Raw genomic sequence first — 17,729 nt, forward strand, 5'->3', positions numbered from 1 at the left:
TATGGTCAATAATGGGGAACAAAGATTAAAATAAATTCAGTAGATTGAAATACTACTGATCAAAGAAAGGGAGTGGTAAGGGGTATGGCATGTATGAGTTCTTTCTTTTGCTGGAGAGATGCAAATGTTCAAAAAAATGATGATAGTGATGAATACCCAACTCTGTGATGATATTGTGAGCCATTGATTGTAACCATGACAAGAATGTTTGTATGTTTGTTGTTTATAGTAAAAAAAAAAGTGGCTACTTGAACACAGCTCTACAGTTCCAGGTACCTCCCTCTAGCCACTCTAATACACCATGACTAAAAAGGGTCTGTCTATATAATGCCTAAGAATAACCTCCAAGATAACCTTTTGACTCTGTTTGGAATCTCTCAGCCATTGATTCTTTATTTTCTCATTTCTGTCTTCCCCTTTTTGGTCGAGAAGGTTTTCTCAATCCCTTGATGCTGAGTCTCAGCTCATTCTAGGATTTCTGTCCCACGTTGCCAGGAAGGTCCACACCCCTGGGAATCATGTCCCACGTAGACAGGGGGAGGTCGGTGAGATTGCTTGTTGTGTTGGTTGGAGAGAGAGGCCACATCTGAGCCACAGAAGAGGTTCTCTGGGGGTGACTCTTAAGCCTAATTTTAAGTAAGCTTAGCTTATCCTTTGCGGGGATAAGTTTCATATGAACAAGCCTCAAGATTGAGGGCCCAACTTGTTGATTTGGCTAGCCCCACTGCTTGCAAGAATATCAGGAATGATCCAAATGGGGAAGTTGAACTTTTCCCCCTTTCTCCCCATTCCCCCAAGGCGACTTTGCAAATACTTCTTTATTCACTGTTCAGATCACTCTGGAATTTATCAGGGCATCACGCTAACATGGGCAAACCTACAAAATCTCATATTCAAGGTTCCATGGATTTATAGTGTTCACTTAAACTGTCTATATCAGTTACATTAGGAAATGCACTTTCAAAATACAAATTTTGTTCCAAATAAAAATTTTTCCTTTTGTCTCACACAGAAATTGAAGTTTTAAAATATGAATGACCGTCTATTTTCAACACCCTGTAGTATTGACATTCCTTTTTTCTTCCTCATACAAATAAATACAAACATTTTTTGTTTATACATTTAGTCACTGTCATTGAACACTCTAGGCATTCCTAGATTATACCATCTCGGTCTTTATCGTCTGTCTTTCCTTCTGGTTTCATATGTGCCCCCAGCCCTCCTCCCTCTATCATTCTCACATTCAGCTTCATATGGTGTACTTACATTATTGTGCTACAATCAGGTAGTATTGTGCTTCCATTTCTGAATTTTTAGTCAGTCCTCTTCACAGTCTGTATCACTTCAGCTCCAGTTACCCAGTCTCTACCCCATTTCTGTTTCCTGATAACCTGTGTTCTTAACTGAAATTCTCCAAATTCACTCATTAATGTCAGTTCATATCAGTGAGACCATACAGTTTTGTCCTTTTGTTTTTGGCTCATTTCACTCAGTATAACATCCTCAAGATCCATCCATGTTGTTACATACGTCATAACTTTGTTCTAATTTACAGCTGCATAATATTCCATTGTATGTATATACCACAACTTGTTTTGCCTCTCATCTGTTGATGGACATTTGGGCTGTTTCCATCTCTTGGCAATTATAAATAATGCTGCCATAAACAGACTTTTTCTGTTCCTTTCTCTCTCGTCTTTCTGGGACTCCATTGGTGCATTTGTTAGTTTGTTTGATGGTGTCCCAGAGGTCCCTCAGGCTCTATTTCTCTTCATTTTTTCTTTCTGCTCTTTGTGCTAATTAATTTCAGTGGTCTTATCTGTAAGTTTGCTGGTCCTTTCTTTTTTTTACTGTTCCTCAGTTACATGGGGGAGATCCTGGGTGTTAAGCTGGATGCAGCTGTGGGTGGAGCAGGTGGGACATGCACAGGTGAAATCCCAGCCAGCAGTGGTACAGGAGCTATAAGAGGGGGGACTGGAGAGGGGGTGCAAGGTGGCCACCTGAGGACAGTTTTGGTGGCTAGGGTCCCCAGGTCTTGGGTGATTGGCCAGAACTTGGGGCTGCTTGGTCTGAGAGCAGCATCAAAGGGAACACCTTCAGTTTCTGTGTAGGTCCTGGGGTGGGAGAGCTGGTGGGTGAGAGCCTGGGTGTGGCAGTATTGGACCCATGGCACAGGCTCCTGTCTGCTGGGTGTTGGCCCAGCCTCTCTGTGCCAGTGGTGGGGGGCTCAGTGACATCTTGACAGCATACCATGATGGCTCTGGGCCGCACTCCCCAGTCAGATGTGCAGCGTCTGCCCTGTCACCTGGCCGAGGCGGCTGAACCAAATGGTGTCCATCATCCCACCTTTGACCGCACTGCATGTCTGCATCAGGCACTAGCCAAGCCCGTGTTCTGACCTGTCTCTACCCTCAGGGGCCAGCGTTCCTGACCTCAGCTGGCGAGTGTATGGGCCAGGGCCACTCAGGGAAGAGGGTGTGTCTGTCCTCGGGCAGGGAGCAAGGGCAGCTGCATGTCCTCTTGTTCCACAAGTACATCTGTGGCCTACTTTCTGTCTTAGCCTTGTTCTCTTCAGAAGTCTTGCTCCATAGTTGAAGGGACAGCACGGACGTCTGCTTCCCTGCTTGCCAGGCCTCCTTGTCAGGCTTGTCTATCATTTGGGCTTTCAGAATGTTTTAGGGAAGACCCCTAATGGAAACAGTGTTTGGTCTGCCCGGGACTCGCTCATGGAAGCCATGTTGCTTCTCTGTTTTGTCTGAGCCATGTCCTCTGCCCAAGCAGCCTTGGTCGGCATCCTGGCCCCTGGTCTCACCCAGTGATTCCCCACAGGCGTCCTGCATCCTGCAGCTGGTCAAATACATCCAGAAGCTTCAGGCCAAGGACGTGCCGGTGGCTGAAGAAGTGAGTGCCCTCTTTGCCGGGGAGCTGAACCCAGTGGCCCCCAAGGCCCAGAAGAAGGTCCCCGTTCCCGAAGGGTGAGCCTGTGCGGCCATTCACCAGGCCTGGGGGCATTGTGGCCGGGAGTGGGGGCCTTGGAGCCAGGGACATGGCGTTCCTGTGCTGGGGCCCAGCTGCTTCCTTCAGTTCAGTCAGGCTTGACAGCCCCTGGTTTGGTGCTTGTGCGGCAGGGCCTTGACCCATCTGCCGAAAAGAAGCCTGTTGTTCTGGGCCCACGGTGCTGCTCCTGAGATGGGTTTGATTGTGCCCTTGCTGTACACCACATGGTGTGGAATCACCGGCCTAGCCTGCATGGGGGCACTGGGGCCTCTGCCTCAGGCCACCCACCTGCCCACCCTCCTCGTTTTGGTGACCTTGTCTGAGGGGATGGTGACTGTCCCTTTAGGGGGAACCAGGCCACACTGACTTGTTCTTTCTTGGCAGTCTGGACCTGGATGCCTGGATCAACGAGCCTCTTTCGGACAGCGAGTCCGAGGATGAGAAACCCAAGGCCATGTTCCATGACGAGGAGCAGAGACATGCAAAACAGCGGCCGGCCGAGGTGGATGAGGAAGAACTGGCCCGGGTGGGTGTACGGGCAGGGCCTCTGTCCATTCTTGCTTCTAGAATAACATCTCCCACCATTCCCTTCCTGGGTGTGCCTCCCCCAGTGGTGGCTGAGCAGGACAGCCAACTCTGGCTTCTGGAATGGATCGGCAGAGGCCATTGACTTTCCTGGTGGCTAGTTCCTGGGTCAAATGGGGTGTGACCTGCCATCTTGCAAGAATGCACGTGGATTTTGGTGGATATTGACGTTGGGGCCCATGAACCCAGTGGAGTCCAGGTTTCATCTTCAATGAGGTTTCCATTTAGAGCATGGATGGGCGGCCATTCTTTGTCCCACACATCCTCCAGGTGTTCTGTGGGGAGCCCGTGGGTGGCACTAGACCCCCCTGCCTCTGTGTAGTCAGTACCCACCATCCTGGGATGCAGACATTGTGATTTTTTTTTTGATGGACTGTGTTCAGACACCACAGAAAAGCAGAAGGCCCTGAACCCCATCCCCAGTGGGGAACAGCTTTCTGTGTCCTTTCCAGTTCTTTTCTGCGCTGAACTTTTTCTCTGTATACGAAAGTGAGCCTTTACCAGCTCAGCCTGCTCGCTTGAAGGGAGCAGAGTAGCTGTTTGCTATTCTGGGCCTTACAGGGCGGAGGGCTCAGCTGCATGCATTTGCCTTGCTGAGCCCATGCCCTGCTGACAGCTTTTGGCCTGGAGCTCTGGCCTGGAGCTGGGTGGACCCAGGAGCTGGTCTCGGCTGTGCCCCTCAGTGCTGAGAGTCCTTAGCTTGTGACATTTCCTTGCTATAGTCATTTGTGGAAATCGCACCCTGTCCTTCTAGCTCCCTTTCCACTTTTGTGTCTCATTTCCCTGTCAATAAAAGGCTGGTGGTAGAAGTGGCAGTCAGGCCGTGTTCCTGTTAGGGAGGGTTGGAAGCAGCCAGTATCCCAACCCGGGAACTGAGTGGGTGCTTGTCTTGGCTCCTGACCTGTGTTGTGAGTGTTTAATCTATGTGCCCATGAATTCTTCCCTCTGCAGCGACGGGAGGCCCGGAAACAGGAACAAGCCAACAACCCATTCTACATCAAGAGCTCACCATCCCCTCAAAAGGTAAGGGTACTCCTTGGACACCCTCAGGTGACAGGGAGTGTCCAGTCTCTCCAGCCTGCTGCTCACCAGAAACATGCAGGAAATGTTCCAGAAACTGCCCACAGTCCATGTGGCAGGAATGTGCCATGGAGAATAAGGACCAGCTGTTGATGGTCGAATGGGGAGGGCCCCATTGGGGGCATCTGAGCTCAAGCTGAGCACATTAGTGTTGAGCAGACAGGAGAATCGATGCCCCTTGTCAGGACGGGGGTGATGCCTGCTGCCCTCCATGCGCCTCCACCTGGCTGCTCGCTCCCAGGCCATGCTCATATACATCATCGATCATGTGTTCAGACTCTAGTGATGCCCTCTCCACACCGGCAGTTGTATCTTCCAGAATCTTCCCTAGGAGAGATCTCCTTTTCTTAGCCAATTTTTATCAACTGTTTCTCATGAGCCAGACCCTGTTTTAGATACCGGAGATGCAGACTTTTTTTTTTAATCTAAGCTTATTTTTGGTATGCACTATTTGGAAGCAGTGGCATGTGCCAATAAAATAAGTAAAAGTATATAATACAATGTATGGGGGGAGCAGCATGCCACACACATGGGCTCTTTCTCACCTCGTGCAGAGTAGCTCCTAGCTGGCAATGCTGTTGGGCTCTTCTCTGCAGCCTTCCTCCAACCGCTGTGTACTGCATGCTCTGTGAACTGGCCGAGGGGGTGTGCCTTCTAGAGCCGTCTTTGGCTATATGACTGCAGCAGGGAGGGTCTCTGATGGTGGAGCTGTGTGCTTTCCTGCTGACCTGGGGTTGGCCATGATGGGCCGTGCCCCATCATGTGTGCATCTTCGCCAAGCCTGTGCTTGTCCTCAGGATATGCAGGGATCATTGGGCTCAACTGTGTCCCCCGATCCCTTGGGTTATCACTCCAGTAAATGGGGCAGCAGCACCTCTCCCTACCTGGTGCAGTGAGAGGTGTCTCTGCCCTACAGGTGCTGTGCGAGGCCTGTTTGCAGGAGCAGGTGGTCTGGAGCCTGAAGCGAGAGGCAGCCAGTCTGGTGGGGAAGGGAGGGTCTGGGGCACAGCCTGGGGGTTGGGGCAGGACTGGTGATTACAATTTGACAATAGGCTTCATTGCTTCTTTTATTTTTTATTATTATTATTTTTTGCATGGGCAGGCACTGGAAATCAAAACCGGGTCTCTGGCATGGCAGGTGAAAATTCTGCCATTGAGCCACCGTGGTCTGCCCCGCCTCTTTTATTTTTAACTTATTGAAGAAATGGTGGCTTATAGAGCAATCATTCTTTACCCCACCACCATGCATTGGTGTGGAACATGTTAGTTGGTTTGGTGGTTTCGTGATTATCCTGTTAGCTGTGTGGTCTGTGCTTTAACTTAGGGCCCACTGTTGGTGTTGTGCAGTTCCATAGATTCAGTTTTTTATTGTTGATTTTTATTCAGGTACCTTGTATATAACCTAACATTTTCCCTTTTACCTACATTCACATACATAATTCAGTCCTGTTAATTATGTTCACAATGTCGTGCTCCCAACCCCTATCCGGCACCAAAATGTTTCCCTCATCCCAAATAAGAGACAATGCATTTTAAATCTTAAGTCCCAGTTCCTTGCCTCCACACTGGCCCTTGGTAATGTATATTCTGGATTCTGAGTTTGCTCATTCTAATTATTTCACATCAATGAGATCGTGCAGTGTATCCTCTGTGTCGGCTTATTTCACACAATATGAGGTCTTCAAGTTTCCATGTTGTTGCCTGGATTGGGACTTGGTTCCTAAGCTTTCCGTCTAAGATCAAGTACACAACAGGGATGCCCACCGTCACTGCTCCTGTTCAACAGTCTAGTGGAAGCTAAGCAGAGCGTTTATGCAAGGAAAAGAAATGGTATCCACATTGGAAAAGAACATGGAAAATTTTCCCTGTCTGCAGCTTAACTGTTGCTACATGCATCACTTTTTTTTTTGCATGGGCAGGCACCGGGAATCGAACCCAGGTCTCTGGCATGGCAAGCGAGAATTCTGCCACTGAGCCATCATCGCACCGCCTCCATCACCATTTTTTGACATCTTTTTTGAGAGAGAATTCATTTATTGTAACATTTCCCCTTTTAAAATGTCCAGTTCCGTGGTTTTTAGTACATTTGCAGAGTTATACAACCATCATCACCACCAAAATCCTTCACACCTAAATCCAGAACATTTCTCATCACCATTACCTGTCATCCCCTGTCCTCCCCCAGTCACCAGCAACCACCATCCTACTCCTTTTCTTCTATGGCATCACCCCTTTTGGACACTGCATGGATATACCTCAAACAGCCTCCCATAACTGGCTTCTCTCACTGAGCATTTGTCTTCAGGCTTCCTCCACGGTGGAACAGACCTTCCTTCCTATTTACGCTTGTGTAGGTGACCCATCTCGTGTTCCTCCTTCATCTGTGGGCAGACCCTTGAGCCTTTCTACCTTTCAGTTTTTCTGAATCCACCTAATGTGAACGTTTGTGCACAGGTCTTTGTGGGTCTTATGTTACCGTTACTCTTGGCTGTGCATCTTGAAGGGGGGCTTACTGGTTAGATGTTGACTCTGGGTTTAACATTTTGAGGAGCAGCTGGGCCTCCCATAGCTGTTACAGCACCTTGCTCTCTCGAGCTCCCTGTCATCGCTAGCCCTTGTGATTGTGTTTCATTTTGGTGATCCTAGTGTGGGGAAAGTGGGGTTTCCTGTGATTTAAACCTGCTTCAACATTTCTCTTTTTTTTTTGCTTTAACATTTTTAATTTGAAGAACACGTGGGATTCAGTCTGATAAATGTGCACCTCCCTCCAGATTGTCCCTGTAGTTGTTTATTTGAACAGACGTTTCCCCACTCTTAAGAGCACTCATCCATAAGCAGGAGCCGTTTCACTCACACTGCCTGGCCCCTGGGCTCCTGGAGCATGTCCCCAGCACATCTTCCCAGAGCTCAGGGACTCAGCTGCCCTCACAGTGTCCTCCCTGTGGCCCACCCTGCGTGGTGCACCTGTGACATCACCATGTTTGGTTTTCAGCGGTACCAGGACACGCCGGGCGTGGAACACATTCCCGTGGTGCACATCGACCTCTCGGTGCCCCTGAAAGTCCCAGGCAAGTGTCCCTGTGACTGTCGGTGCAGGCCTGCTTGTGGGGCTGCTGGTGTAGGGGGAGGACAGGTAGAGAGCTCCGCAGCACTCCCTGGCAGTTTGGTGGTATCTCAGGGCATGGCAGGCATGACTCAGCAAGGCATCCCCCAATAGGCACCCCCTCTGCAAGTGGGGAGGTCCGAAGCTGCTATAGGTGAGGGGCACGTCCTGGTCACTCCTTTAAGGCACTCCAGATGTGCATCAAAGGCAGGAAACAGGGATTTCACTCTGGTTTCTAGGCCTGTAAGATATTCTTCCTGGGTCATGGTCCCCAGACCACCCCTAGTTCAGGGATTTGCTGGGAGGACCCCCAGGGCTTAATAGACAGACTCTTGGCCATGTTTTACCGTAGCAGAAGGACCCGGAGCACAGTCAGCAAAGGGGACAGGGTCTGGGGCCACATCCAGGGGAGACAGGCAGAGCTTCCAGAGTCCTCTCTATGTAGTCAGTTGCAGAGGACCTCTCGGTTCCCCCAGCAGCAAGTGGGGCCAGTTGTTTTAAGTGGACAAGTGCAGTAGATTGTGTGCACAGGATTGTGCCACCAGCACCACTGTCAATACCTGGGACTTCCTTCACACCAACTTTTCATGCTGGGCCTTCTCTCCTGGCTGCCCTCAGGCTTCCGATGGCTCCTGAGCAGCCCCAGAGGGGGCAGGGTAGTGGGTCTTGGGGCTTTGTTATGCCCTCTCCTCTGTTCTGATTCCGCTCCCTCTGGCGACCCCTCCACTCGGCAGAGCCGAGCACCTTTCCTGTGTGTTACCTGGGCATTGACCCTGGGGTGGGATGGCCTCAGGGTTCCACTCCCCCTCTGCCCCCTAGCTGAATAGCCCTGGTCCTGGCAGGGGTGCCCATGTCCGACCAGTATGTGAAGCTGGAGGAGGAGCGGCGGCACCGCCAGAAGCTTGAGAAGGACAAGAAGAGGAAGAAGCAGAAGAAGGAGAAGGAGAAGCGCAGCCGGCACCGGCGCCATGGCTCGCTGCACACAGAGAGTGATGAGGACATCGCCCCTGCCCAGCAGGTGGACATTGTCACCGAGGAGATGCCTGAGGTGCGCTGCCCTGTGCAGAGTACATTCCCGTCCAACCCGAGGTGGTTGTGTAGTGGTCAGAGCCCCGGCCCTGGTGGAGGATAGGGAATGGAGGCTTGGCCGGAGGTGTCCGAGTGCCCACTTAGAACAGACAGAGCCTCCCCGCCCTGGTCTTTCTCCAAGGCCTGGACGGGGTCTGAGTTCCCATGGGAGGTGGGGATGGGATATGTACCCTGGCAGAGCTGAGAGGCATACAGCCCTCTGTCCTGTACCAGAGGCCACTGCTGGGGTGGGCATGACCAGAGTTGGGGTCCCTGCACCAAGCCCACTCTGTGTGAAGTGGATTAAGTCCCTCCTGGGGCCAGGGCCAGAGTGAATATGCTTTGTGTATGAGCCCAACTGGTACAGGCAGCTTTCCTAGGAGTGGGGGCTGAGGGTGGGGAGAGGACCCTCAAGGCCGGGTACCCTATCGTCTGGACACTGGGCAGCGCCAGTCCTGCTGGACACAGAGTCCCTCCCCTTCCCCCTTCAGAATGCTTTGCCAAGCGACGAAGATGACAAAGACCCCAACGACCCGTACAGGGCCCTGGACATCGATTTAGACAAGTAAGGGGCAAGTTCAGGGATCCACTGGGGCAGGGGACTCGGGGGCTTGGGTGGGTGTCAACTCAGGCCTGGCTTCTGTGCTGGCTTGACCATTTGCTGAAGGCTCTTGTTCAGCAAAAGCCGCTCCCTGAGCCTCCCTTGAACAAGACCTCCGGCCTGAGCCCTGAGGCCCTTGTCTGTGGGGCACTGGGATTGGTGTGGGGGTCCCATGCCAGAGAGGGTGTGTATCTCAGAAGGGCCCCTGGGGACTGAGGGTCCACAGGCCCAACCCACTACTGAGCTCCTCATGTGACTCACCCTCCCTTGGCTGCTCCTCCTGCCCCTTGCTTCCGGGGGTCTGGCCCCAGCCTCCCAGTCTGCCCCTCTCAGGAATCTTTTTTTTTTAATTTTTTTTATTTTGTAATAATTTCAAACTTATGGCACAGTTATAAAACTAATACCAACTTCACATGGAGAACTCGAGCATGCCCTAGACACCCAAACCCACCAAGTTTCACCTTTTGCCACCTTTGCTGTATCATCCTTTCCATCTGTCTGATCTTTCTGTTTGGTGAACACTTGAGAGCAGGCTGTGGACACACGCTCCTTGAACAGCATCCCTCCCGTACATTCCTTAAGGACAAGGACACACACGTACGTAATCTCCTTCAGTGCAGTCGTCAGTACGAGCAGTTTAATGGCGGAGGAAGGTTTCAGGCTGGATTCCAAGTTCTTACGTCCTAGTAATGTCCCTCTGAGCCTTCTCTCCTCCCTTGCAGGATCCCATCCAGGATTGTGTTTTGAACTTATTTGTCATTGTCTCCTTAAATTGCTCCCTCTCTTTTTTTAAGTTATTAGACTACATGTACAGTGGAAACTTTCCTGTCCCAGCCCCTCCCAAACATACCCTCCATGGCATTTGCCCCATTCACCATGTGGTGGTGCCCTGAAACCCTTCCAGTTACTAGAACTGTCCTTTCACATCTAGTAGAAGTTCTGCACCCCCTGGTCATCTGAACTTGACTTTCTGTTTGTGAATTTGCACAGGAGCATTTTTAAATACCAAGAAACTGGTGAAGTCGGGCAGGAGAACAAGTCTCCCTCCTTCCAAGTTCCTCACACTGTCCTAGGGGCAACGTTTCAGGGCTCATGGAGGCTGCCACCATCATGGCCACACCGTGTCCCTCCTTTCTGTGCAGCCCCCACTTTCCCCTCCAGTATCTCCACAAATTCCCCCACCCCACACTTGTACCTCTGCTTTGCTCCAGCTCCCTTGGTGAGCCCCCCTCCTGCACCTGATCTGACCTTTCTGTTTTGTGAGACCCTGAGCTGGGCCCAGCAGTGGCTCCAGTAGGAGAAAAAGGCAATTCCGTGGCTCTGCTATGGTCCCAGGTGGTAGGAGGAAGTGTTTGTCCCAGGGCATTCCTCTGGGAGCCCACCTCCGTTCCTGGGGCATTCTGCTCTGTCCCTTTTCAATGGCTTCCTGGTCATAGAGTACCTGGCTCGCTCCTTGTACTGTGGGACTTCCTGTGGGACTTCCTGATGAACCAGGTAGGAGGGTCACTGCCACAGGCCCTGCAGGGGCATTTGCTCCTCTCAGTGGCATAAAGTTCAGAGCAGAGCCTCGTGCCACAGCCCCTGGGAGTGACCCTTGTCTCCTGCCTCACCCCTCCACACACGCACCCTTGGGGTCTAAGCAGCTGAACCCTCGCCATCCTCTGTCCCCCTCCCATGTTCCCTGTGTCTGTGGGACACAGCTGACTCTGGCCTGGCCAGGGCTTTGGCCTTGTTAGGGAGATGTGTGCAGGTTCCAGGACCTGAAGGCATGTGATCCCTGCCTCCTGGTTCTGCCTCCTCACTCACTACCTTGTGTTCTTATGGTCTCTCTCTTTACTTTCTCCCTCTCTCTTTTTCTCTGTTTCTGTTTCTTTCTCAACTCTCTCTCTCTCCTTCACTTCCTACATTCTCTCTCTTCCCCTTCTTCCTTCCCTCTCTGATTCTCTTTTTCCCTCCCGACTCCGTCTGGCTCTCTCTACCCTCCCTCTTCTATCTCTGTCTCTGTCCCTCCCCCATCCTGCTCTTCTTGGCTGGCTGGCTGTGTCTTTGTGCTTCACAGTCTGGGGTCAGGGAAATCGCGCAGGTAAGTGGAGCCTGCCTGCAGCCTGCCTCACAGGCTGGCTGCTGCTCTCCCATGCACAGCCCACTGGGCTCAGCTTGCCGACACGCCTGGCCCTGGGGGCAGCACTCGCTGTGCTTTGGGCATGGCCCCAGTCTTCTTCACTTTCTCTTGTTGGGGCCTGTAGCTTTTTGAGCTAAGAGCAGCTGGACCATTTCCTGTGGCTGTCCTCACAAGCTGGCAGTGTGCCATGTATACCCCTGAGGTGCCGCCTTGGGGAGGTGCCACCTGTGCAAAGGGCACCTGGCCCAGAGTGCTGAGCGTCTTCCAAGGATAAGCACTGCTGCTGGCGAGTGCACTGTCTGTCTTGTAGGTTTTGCCCACCTTCAATTTGTCCTCCTTGCCCTCTCCGCCTCTCTGTTGACCAACAGCTTGGCCTGGGGTTTGGAAGGGAAGGCAGTTGCCTCCTGTGGAACAGCTGAGCTGGCGTGTACAGGGATTCTGGGGTTCTGGGCTCTGCCTCCTCCCTGGGGCTTCTCTGCATCCTCAACTGCTGCCTCACAGCAGAAAGGGGTCAAGCAGCCAGCCATGAGGCCACAGCTGGCCCCCCCAACCAGGTGGCCTCTCCATCTTTCCCCTACCTCAAGGCCCTTGGCTGACAGCGAGAAGCTGCCTGTCCAGAAACATAGAAATACTGCAACCTTGAAGTCCCCTGAGAAAGAGGAGATCCCTGTGGTGGAAAAGAAGAGCCAGAAACCCAAGAAGAAAGAGAAAAAGCACAAGGAAAAAGTGAGAGACAAAGAGAAGAAAAAGGAGGAGAAGAAGGTAACGTTGAACTAGGGTGGCCACCCAACTTGTGGGTAGTAGACTGTTCCTGCTCCGAGCCCTGAAGTTGTAGGGGCGTTGACCATGTCCTAATTAGGGTGGGAAGTGCTGGGTTCACAATAGACAACCGTGAGCTCTGTGGCCATTTCTGCGAACAGTTGCCTCAGGAGGATCCAACTCTGTCGTCCGCAGCCTGCAGTGGTTATATATCATGATCAAGAGTATATCCAATCTTCCTTAGTCGCCACCCCAGGTCCCCACAGGACGCCAAAACTTTCTCCCATGTTCACTTTCACGTTGATGCCTGTAGGTGGTATGAGTATGAAAAGAGGTTTTCTCACAGTGCCGAGCCTGGCTGGGACCTAATTAGTCTGAGAGTACAACCACATCGCTCCCTGAGCAGCATGTCCACACCCACCTCTTGGGCTGTGGTTGGTGGGGAACGGGTCTTGTCTGTGTGTACTGTTGTCTCCGTAAGCAACTTCAGCCAGAGCTGGAAATACCAGCCTGCCCTCTGAACTCAGGCCTTTCAGCCAACGGCCCCTCCCTCCTGGTGCCCCTTGGACCATAAACACTGGTCTTGACCGAGAGTCAGCAGGGACTTGAGCAGGAACATTTGATGTATGCCGGGCAGCTAGACTGACCAGCAGGAGGAGGTGACCGGGGTACAGACAGGGAACCTGCTGGCTCTGCCACCCAATGCTGCTACTTCCCTTGTTACAGGGTGAGGACCTGGACTTCTGGCTCTCCCCCATGCCACCACCTGCCACCGCCCCACTCCTGCCAATGGTAAGATCCTCGTGGCCTCATGGTGCTGCTTGCCTCCACCATTGGAGCCCTGTAGCTCAGCCCAGCTCTCCCCAGGGCATCCAGGGGTACCTGCCTGTCTGTATGCAGCCCTTTTGGAGTATTGCCTGCTGTGGGGCCCTCACCCTTAGCACCCTCTGGCCTTCCTATTTGGCCGTGTCTCAATGACCCAACTCAGCAGTTACCTTAGTGTGAACAGATGACACCATCAGCCCTGAACCTCCCCATTATGTGCACACCCTCCTTTGGGGTTCAGGCCAAGGCCTGTGCATCCATTCCCCCTCTTGAGCTCAGCCAGGACAAGGTAGATCAGGGCCTGTGCGTCCATACTCCTGCCCCTCCCAGTTGCTTGGAGGAGACCTCCCACCCCATGCAGTCCTCCCTTGGTGGGGGTACAGGCCTGGCTTGGAGACAGCCCACACAGGTGCTCTCCAGATCCCCCCCGGAGCCCCTAACCATCCCAGCCTTCCCCAGGATGAGCCCAGGCTGGACACAGTCATCACAGCCCCGAAGGAGGGTGGTGAAGATGGGCAGGAGGAGCCAGAGGACAAGGATGACAAGGATCGGAACCAGGAAAAGGTGGGGATGCTGGCTGTGTGAGAGAGGGCCCCGTGAGGTCTGGGCTGTGCAAGCGTAGAGGGTGACCACCCTGCTGTCTATGCGTCCCTTTGGTCATCATCTGGGTTTTTTTTTTTCCAAACACCAGCCTTTGCTGCGGCAGGACTGCATCCCCTGCAGTTCATTCTCCGTAAAACATGCAGTTCACTGATGTAGTACTGTCACAGGTCACATATCCACCACCACCATCAGCACCCCAGAAAGAGGCCCTGTGCCCGCAGGCTCTCCCTCCCCACCCTCAGCAGCTACTTGTCTCCCCCTCTCTCCATGGAGTTGCCTGTCCTGGATGTGTCGTGTCAGTGGAATCAGGCAGTGTTTCGTTTTGGGTCTGCCTGACACCCCACAGCCTCACATCCTGGGGTCCGTCACGCTGCAGCGTAGATCGGGACGTCATTCCTTCTTGTGGCTGAGTCTTTGTCCACTTGCACCACAGTTTGTGTTTTTGGTCTTCGTCAGTGGACGCCTGGGCTGTCGTTCCCTTTGACGACAGTGACTCCTGCTGTGAACGTGTGTGTGCACGTTCCTGTGTGGTCTTGTGCTCTCCTTCCTGGGGCCCTTCCAGATCCCCTGCACCCTACCCCAGCAGGCAGCTCCTCCTGGGCTGTGCTGGCTTATGCTGGTGACCAGCAGGCTCTGAGTCCCTTGCTCAGCTCGGTCCGGCCGTGTTCCATCCCTGGGGACCCACAGCCTAAACACCTGCCACAGGAAGAGGCATTTCTTTCCCAGGCCAGTGTGGGGGCTGATATTCTGTTCACCTTTGTTTCAGAAATCTCTTAAGCCTAAAAAGAAGAAGCATAAGAAGGAGAAGGAAGAAAAGTCAAAAGACAAAAAAAAGTCAAAGAAGCAGCAGCATCGTGGTGACGAAGCAGCAGTGGAGTCCATCCAGAACGGCACGCTAGATGAGGAGCCTCTCCCGGTGAGGGGTACTTCATGCGCCTCCTGTCCCCTCCCAGGCAGGGCGGGACCTCGGCCAGGGGGTTCTGGAACCAGTGAAGGACAGGGCAGGCCCTAGCACCCCAGTCTCGGGGTGATGGTGACGTTCCCTGGCGTTGTCTGGGGTCGTCAACCTGACCTTGCTCCTTGAGCGGAAGCCTCCTGGGCCCTGGCGCCTGAAGCTGCCTTTCTTTTTCCCAGCCTATGTCTAGTTACTGCCTTCTCGCTGAGAACTCTTACATTAAGATGGTGAGTATGGGGCCCTTTCTCGGCTGGCAGAAGGGCTGGTGCAAAGAACATGAACCATTTTATAATTAATCAAAAAGTAAAAGCATGCCCATTCCCTGTGATGGCCTTGCTCATCCTCTTGGCCTGTGGCAAAGCCCTGGAGGTCCCTGATGGGCTTCCTGCCGCCCCACCTGACTGTGAGGCCCTGTCTGCAGACCTATGATCTCCAAGGCAGCCTGCAGGAGGACAGCCGGGTCACCGTGTCTGTGATTTTGGAGAATCAGAGCAGCAGCTTCCTGAAGAGCATGGAGCTCAACGTGCTGGACTCGCTCAACACCAAAATGACCCGACCAGAGGGTGCCTCTGTACACGATGGAGTCCCCGTACCTTTCCAGCTCCCACCAGGTGAGGCTGTGGCCCAGGTCTGCTACTGTCTAGGTCTCCCTGTGACGTGGGTGGTGTGCACAGCCTGGAGACACAGCACTCCAAGTAGGTCCTGCTGGGGCCTCATGTTCATGTGCCACCTTGGCCTGCAGTTCTGGCCCTCACAGCCTGGTCTCGGCCTGTGGAGCTGCCTGCCCTGGGTGCGGCTCTGTCCCCACAAAGAGGCTTTCCAGCAAGTTCTTCATTTTTCGTCTTTGTGCTGTCACATGGGGGAAAGAGCTGGCCTTTTGGGCAGAAACCAAACAGGCCAGAAGGAAGATACCAAGAAGGAGCCCCGTATGGAGCCCCTTGTTTCTGCCTCCACGACTCCCCTGGGGGATGATACCGGCTTCCTGCCCACCTGCGGGGCAGAAAGGGGAGGTGGCTCTGAAGGCAGGCCTGCATTCCCTGCTGCCTGCCTGGGGGATGCTGCCTCTCTGGGCCCTCCTTGGCCCCGTCTCATCTTAGGAGCTGCGCACTGCTCAGGCCTCTGCTCTTTTGCCCTCCCCAGGCGTCTCCAATGAAGCACAGTTCGTGTTCACCATCCAGAGCATCGTCATGGCCCAGAAGCTCAAGGGGACCCTATCCTTCATTGCCAAGGTACGTGGCCCTCTGTTGGCAGCCCCCGGCTCACCGCCAGGTGCCCCAACTGGGCAGGCAGGTGATGCACCAGCCTGAGGGTTCCAGAGCAGGGCTCAGGCGAGCCCAGCAGCCTGCAGCTCCTCTTTCACCTAAGTCACCCTTGCTTGCTTGCAGAATGATGAAGGATCAACCCATGAAAAGCTCGACTTCAAGCTGCACTTCAGTTGCTCCTCCTACTTGGTCACAACACCTTGTTATAGGTAAGGGCCCAGTTGTGCTGAGATGAGGATGGGCTGAGGAGTATCACACCCACCCCTCGTTCCTTGGACTTTTCTTGTACCTCTCTTCTCCCTCCTGGGAGGTGAGCACAGGGACTGACTGGCATTTCCTGCAGTGACTTCCAAGTCCTGTTAAAGCAGAAAAGCTGGCATGTTCTACCTTTCCTGGGAGACCTACTGACCCCCAGCAAACCACAAAAGACCCTCAGTCTTCCTTGGCCTGGTGTCTGTCCCAGCCAATGGGCACCTGCAGGGTCCCGCGCCTGGTTTTCCATGACCTTCCTTCCTGGGTCTTTTTCACAGTGACGCCTTTGCCAAGTTATTGGAGTCTGGGGATCTGGGCATGAGTTCAATCAAAGTCGACGGCATCAGTATGTCTTTCCAGAACCTTCTGGCAAAGATCTGCTTCCACCACCATTTTTCTGGTAAGGGGTGGTACTTGGCTAATAGCACCTTGGCCTGTGCATTTCCCTTTTCTGGCCAGGACATCATCCCTCATCACTTCCTACTTCAGGGGTAGGGTAGGCTGGGGAGAGGTGCCCCTGGGGTACAGCCCTCACCCGTCGCCCTGCGCCCTTGCAGTTGTGGAGCGGGTGGACTCCTGCGCCTCCATGTACAGCCGCTCCATCCAGGGCCACCACATCTGCCTCTTGGTGAAGAAGGTGAGGTGTCCCCGTAGGCCGCGTTGGGGTGGGGCGCCTGTGGGCCCTTTTGGGCGAGAGGTCGGGGAGGGGTCCTGGCATCCAAGCAGGCAGGGCGGCCAGGCCCAGAGTCACTCCCCTGGAAAGTGGGGCTCATCCTCCTGCCCGCTTTGTGGGTGCCCTTCGATCCCCATGCTCAGAGGTTGTGTCTTGGCCCCCACTGTCTTTCTTCCTCTTCCACTGTTCCATTTCCAGAACAGTCTTTTTGTTAACATACATTCTGAGCAGAGTTCTTTGTATTATGTTGGTGAATTCAATTTGTTGGTATTTTGCTGGGTGTTCTGCCTCTGTTTATAAGGAGTGTTGGTCTGTGAGTTTTATTTGTATCTTTTCTAGTTTGGGCAGCAGGGTGATGGTGGCCTCATAAAATGAGTTGGAAAGTGTCCCTCTTCTGTTTTCCAGAAGAGACTGTGTCCAGTCAGGGTTACGTCTCCCTTAAATATTTGGAAGAATTCACCAATGAAATGCTCTAGACATAGGGGTTTTGGTTTGAGAAGGCTTTTACCCACACATTCAGTTTCTCTCTGTAGTAGCTCTGGGACGACGCTTCAGGTTATCTCGTTCATCTCAGGTCAGTTTTCGCAGTCAGTGTTTTTCAAGGAATTCGTCCATTTCATCTAGTTTATTGTTGAATGTGTATGTGTAGTGTTGTTAGTAGCATCTCTTCCTAATGCCCTCAGGGTTGTGGCAGTGGCCTCCTCTCTCCTTCCTGTGTGGGTTTTGCACTCTCTCTCTTTTTCTTAGTTAGCCTGGCTAGAGGCTGATGAATTCTCTTGACTTTTCTCTAAAGTTCTGTTTGTTTCTCCTTTATATCGTCTATTTCCTTTCTGAGATTTTCACT

At 52.9% G+C, this 17,729-nt stretch overlaps 1 protein-coding gene across 2 annotated transcripts in view; it reads left to right on the forward strand.

Annotated features, from left to right (window-relative positions):
* The window catches only part of AP3D1 (adaptor related protein complex 3 subunit delta 1), a 62,056-nt gene that overhangs the window by 42,389 nt on the left and 1,938 nt on the right, over positions 1–17,729 (forward strand). For both annotated transcript variants that reach the window (XM_077121258.1, XM_077121259.1), the window contains 16 exons: positions 2,830–2,975; positions 3,382–3,523; positions 4,534–4,605; positions 7,655–7,730; positions 8,608–8,813; positions 9,325–9,398; positions 12,141–12,318; positions 13,042–13,107; positions 13,600–13,704; positions 14,510–14,659; positions 14,878–14,925; positions 15,120–15,309; positions 15,839–15,927; positions 16,084–16,169; positions 16,491–16,612; positions 16,770–16,849. In XM_077121258.1, coding sequence (XP_076977373.1) covers positions 2,830–2,975; positions 3,382–3,523; positions 4,534–4,605; positions 7,655–7,730; positions 8,608–8,813; positions 9,325–9,398; positions 12,141–12,318; positions 13,042–13,107; positions 13,600–13,704; positions 14,510–14,659; positions 14,878–14,925; positions 15,120–15,309; positions 15,839–15,927; positions 16,084–16,169; positions 16,491–16,612; positions 16,770–16,849 — 1,830 coding nt within the window. The remainder of the gene's footprint in view (positions 1–2,829; positions 2,976–3,381; positions 3,524–4,533; positions 4,606–7,654; positions 7,731–8,607; positions 8,814–9,324; positions 9,399–12,140; positions 12,319–13,041; positions 13,108–13,599; positions 13,705–14,509; positions 14,660–14,877; positions 14,926–15,119; positions 15,310–15,838; positions 15,928–16,083; positions 16,170–16,490; positions 16,613–16,769; positions 16,850–17,729) is intronic.

This window comes from Tamandua tetradactyla, chromosome 11, assembly GCF_023851605.1.
Source record: "Tamandua tetradactyla isolate mTamTet1 chromosome 11, mTamTet1.pri, whole genome shotgun sequence".
Classification (NCBI taxonomy): domain Eukaryota; kingdom Metazoa; phylum Chordata; class Mammalia; order Pilosa; family Myrmecophagidae; genus Tamandua; species Tamandua tetradactyla.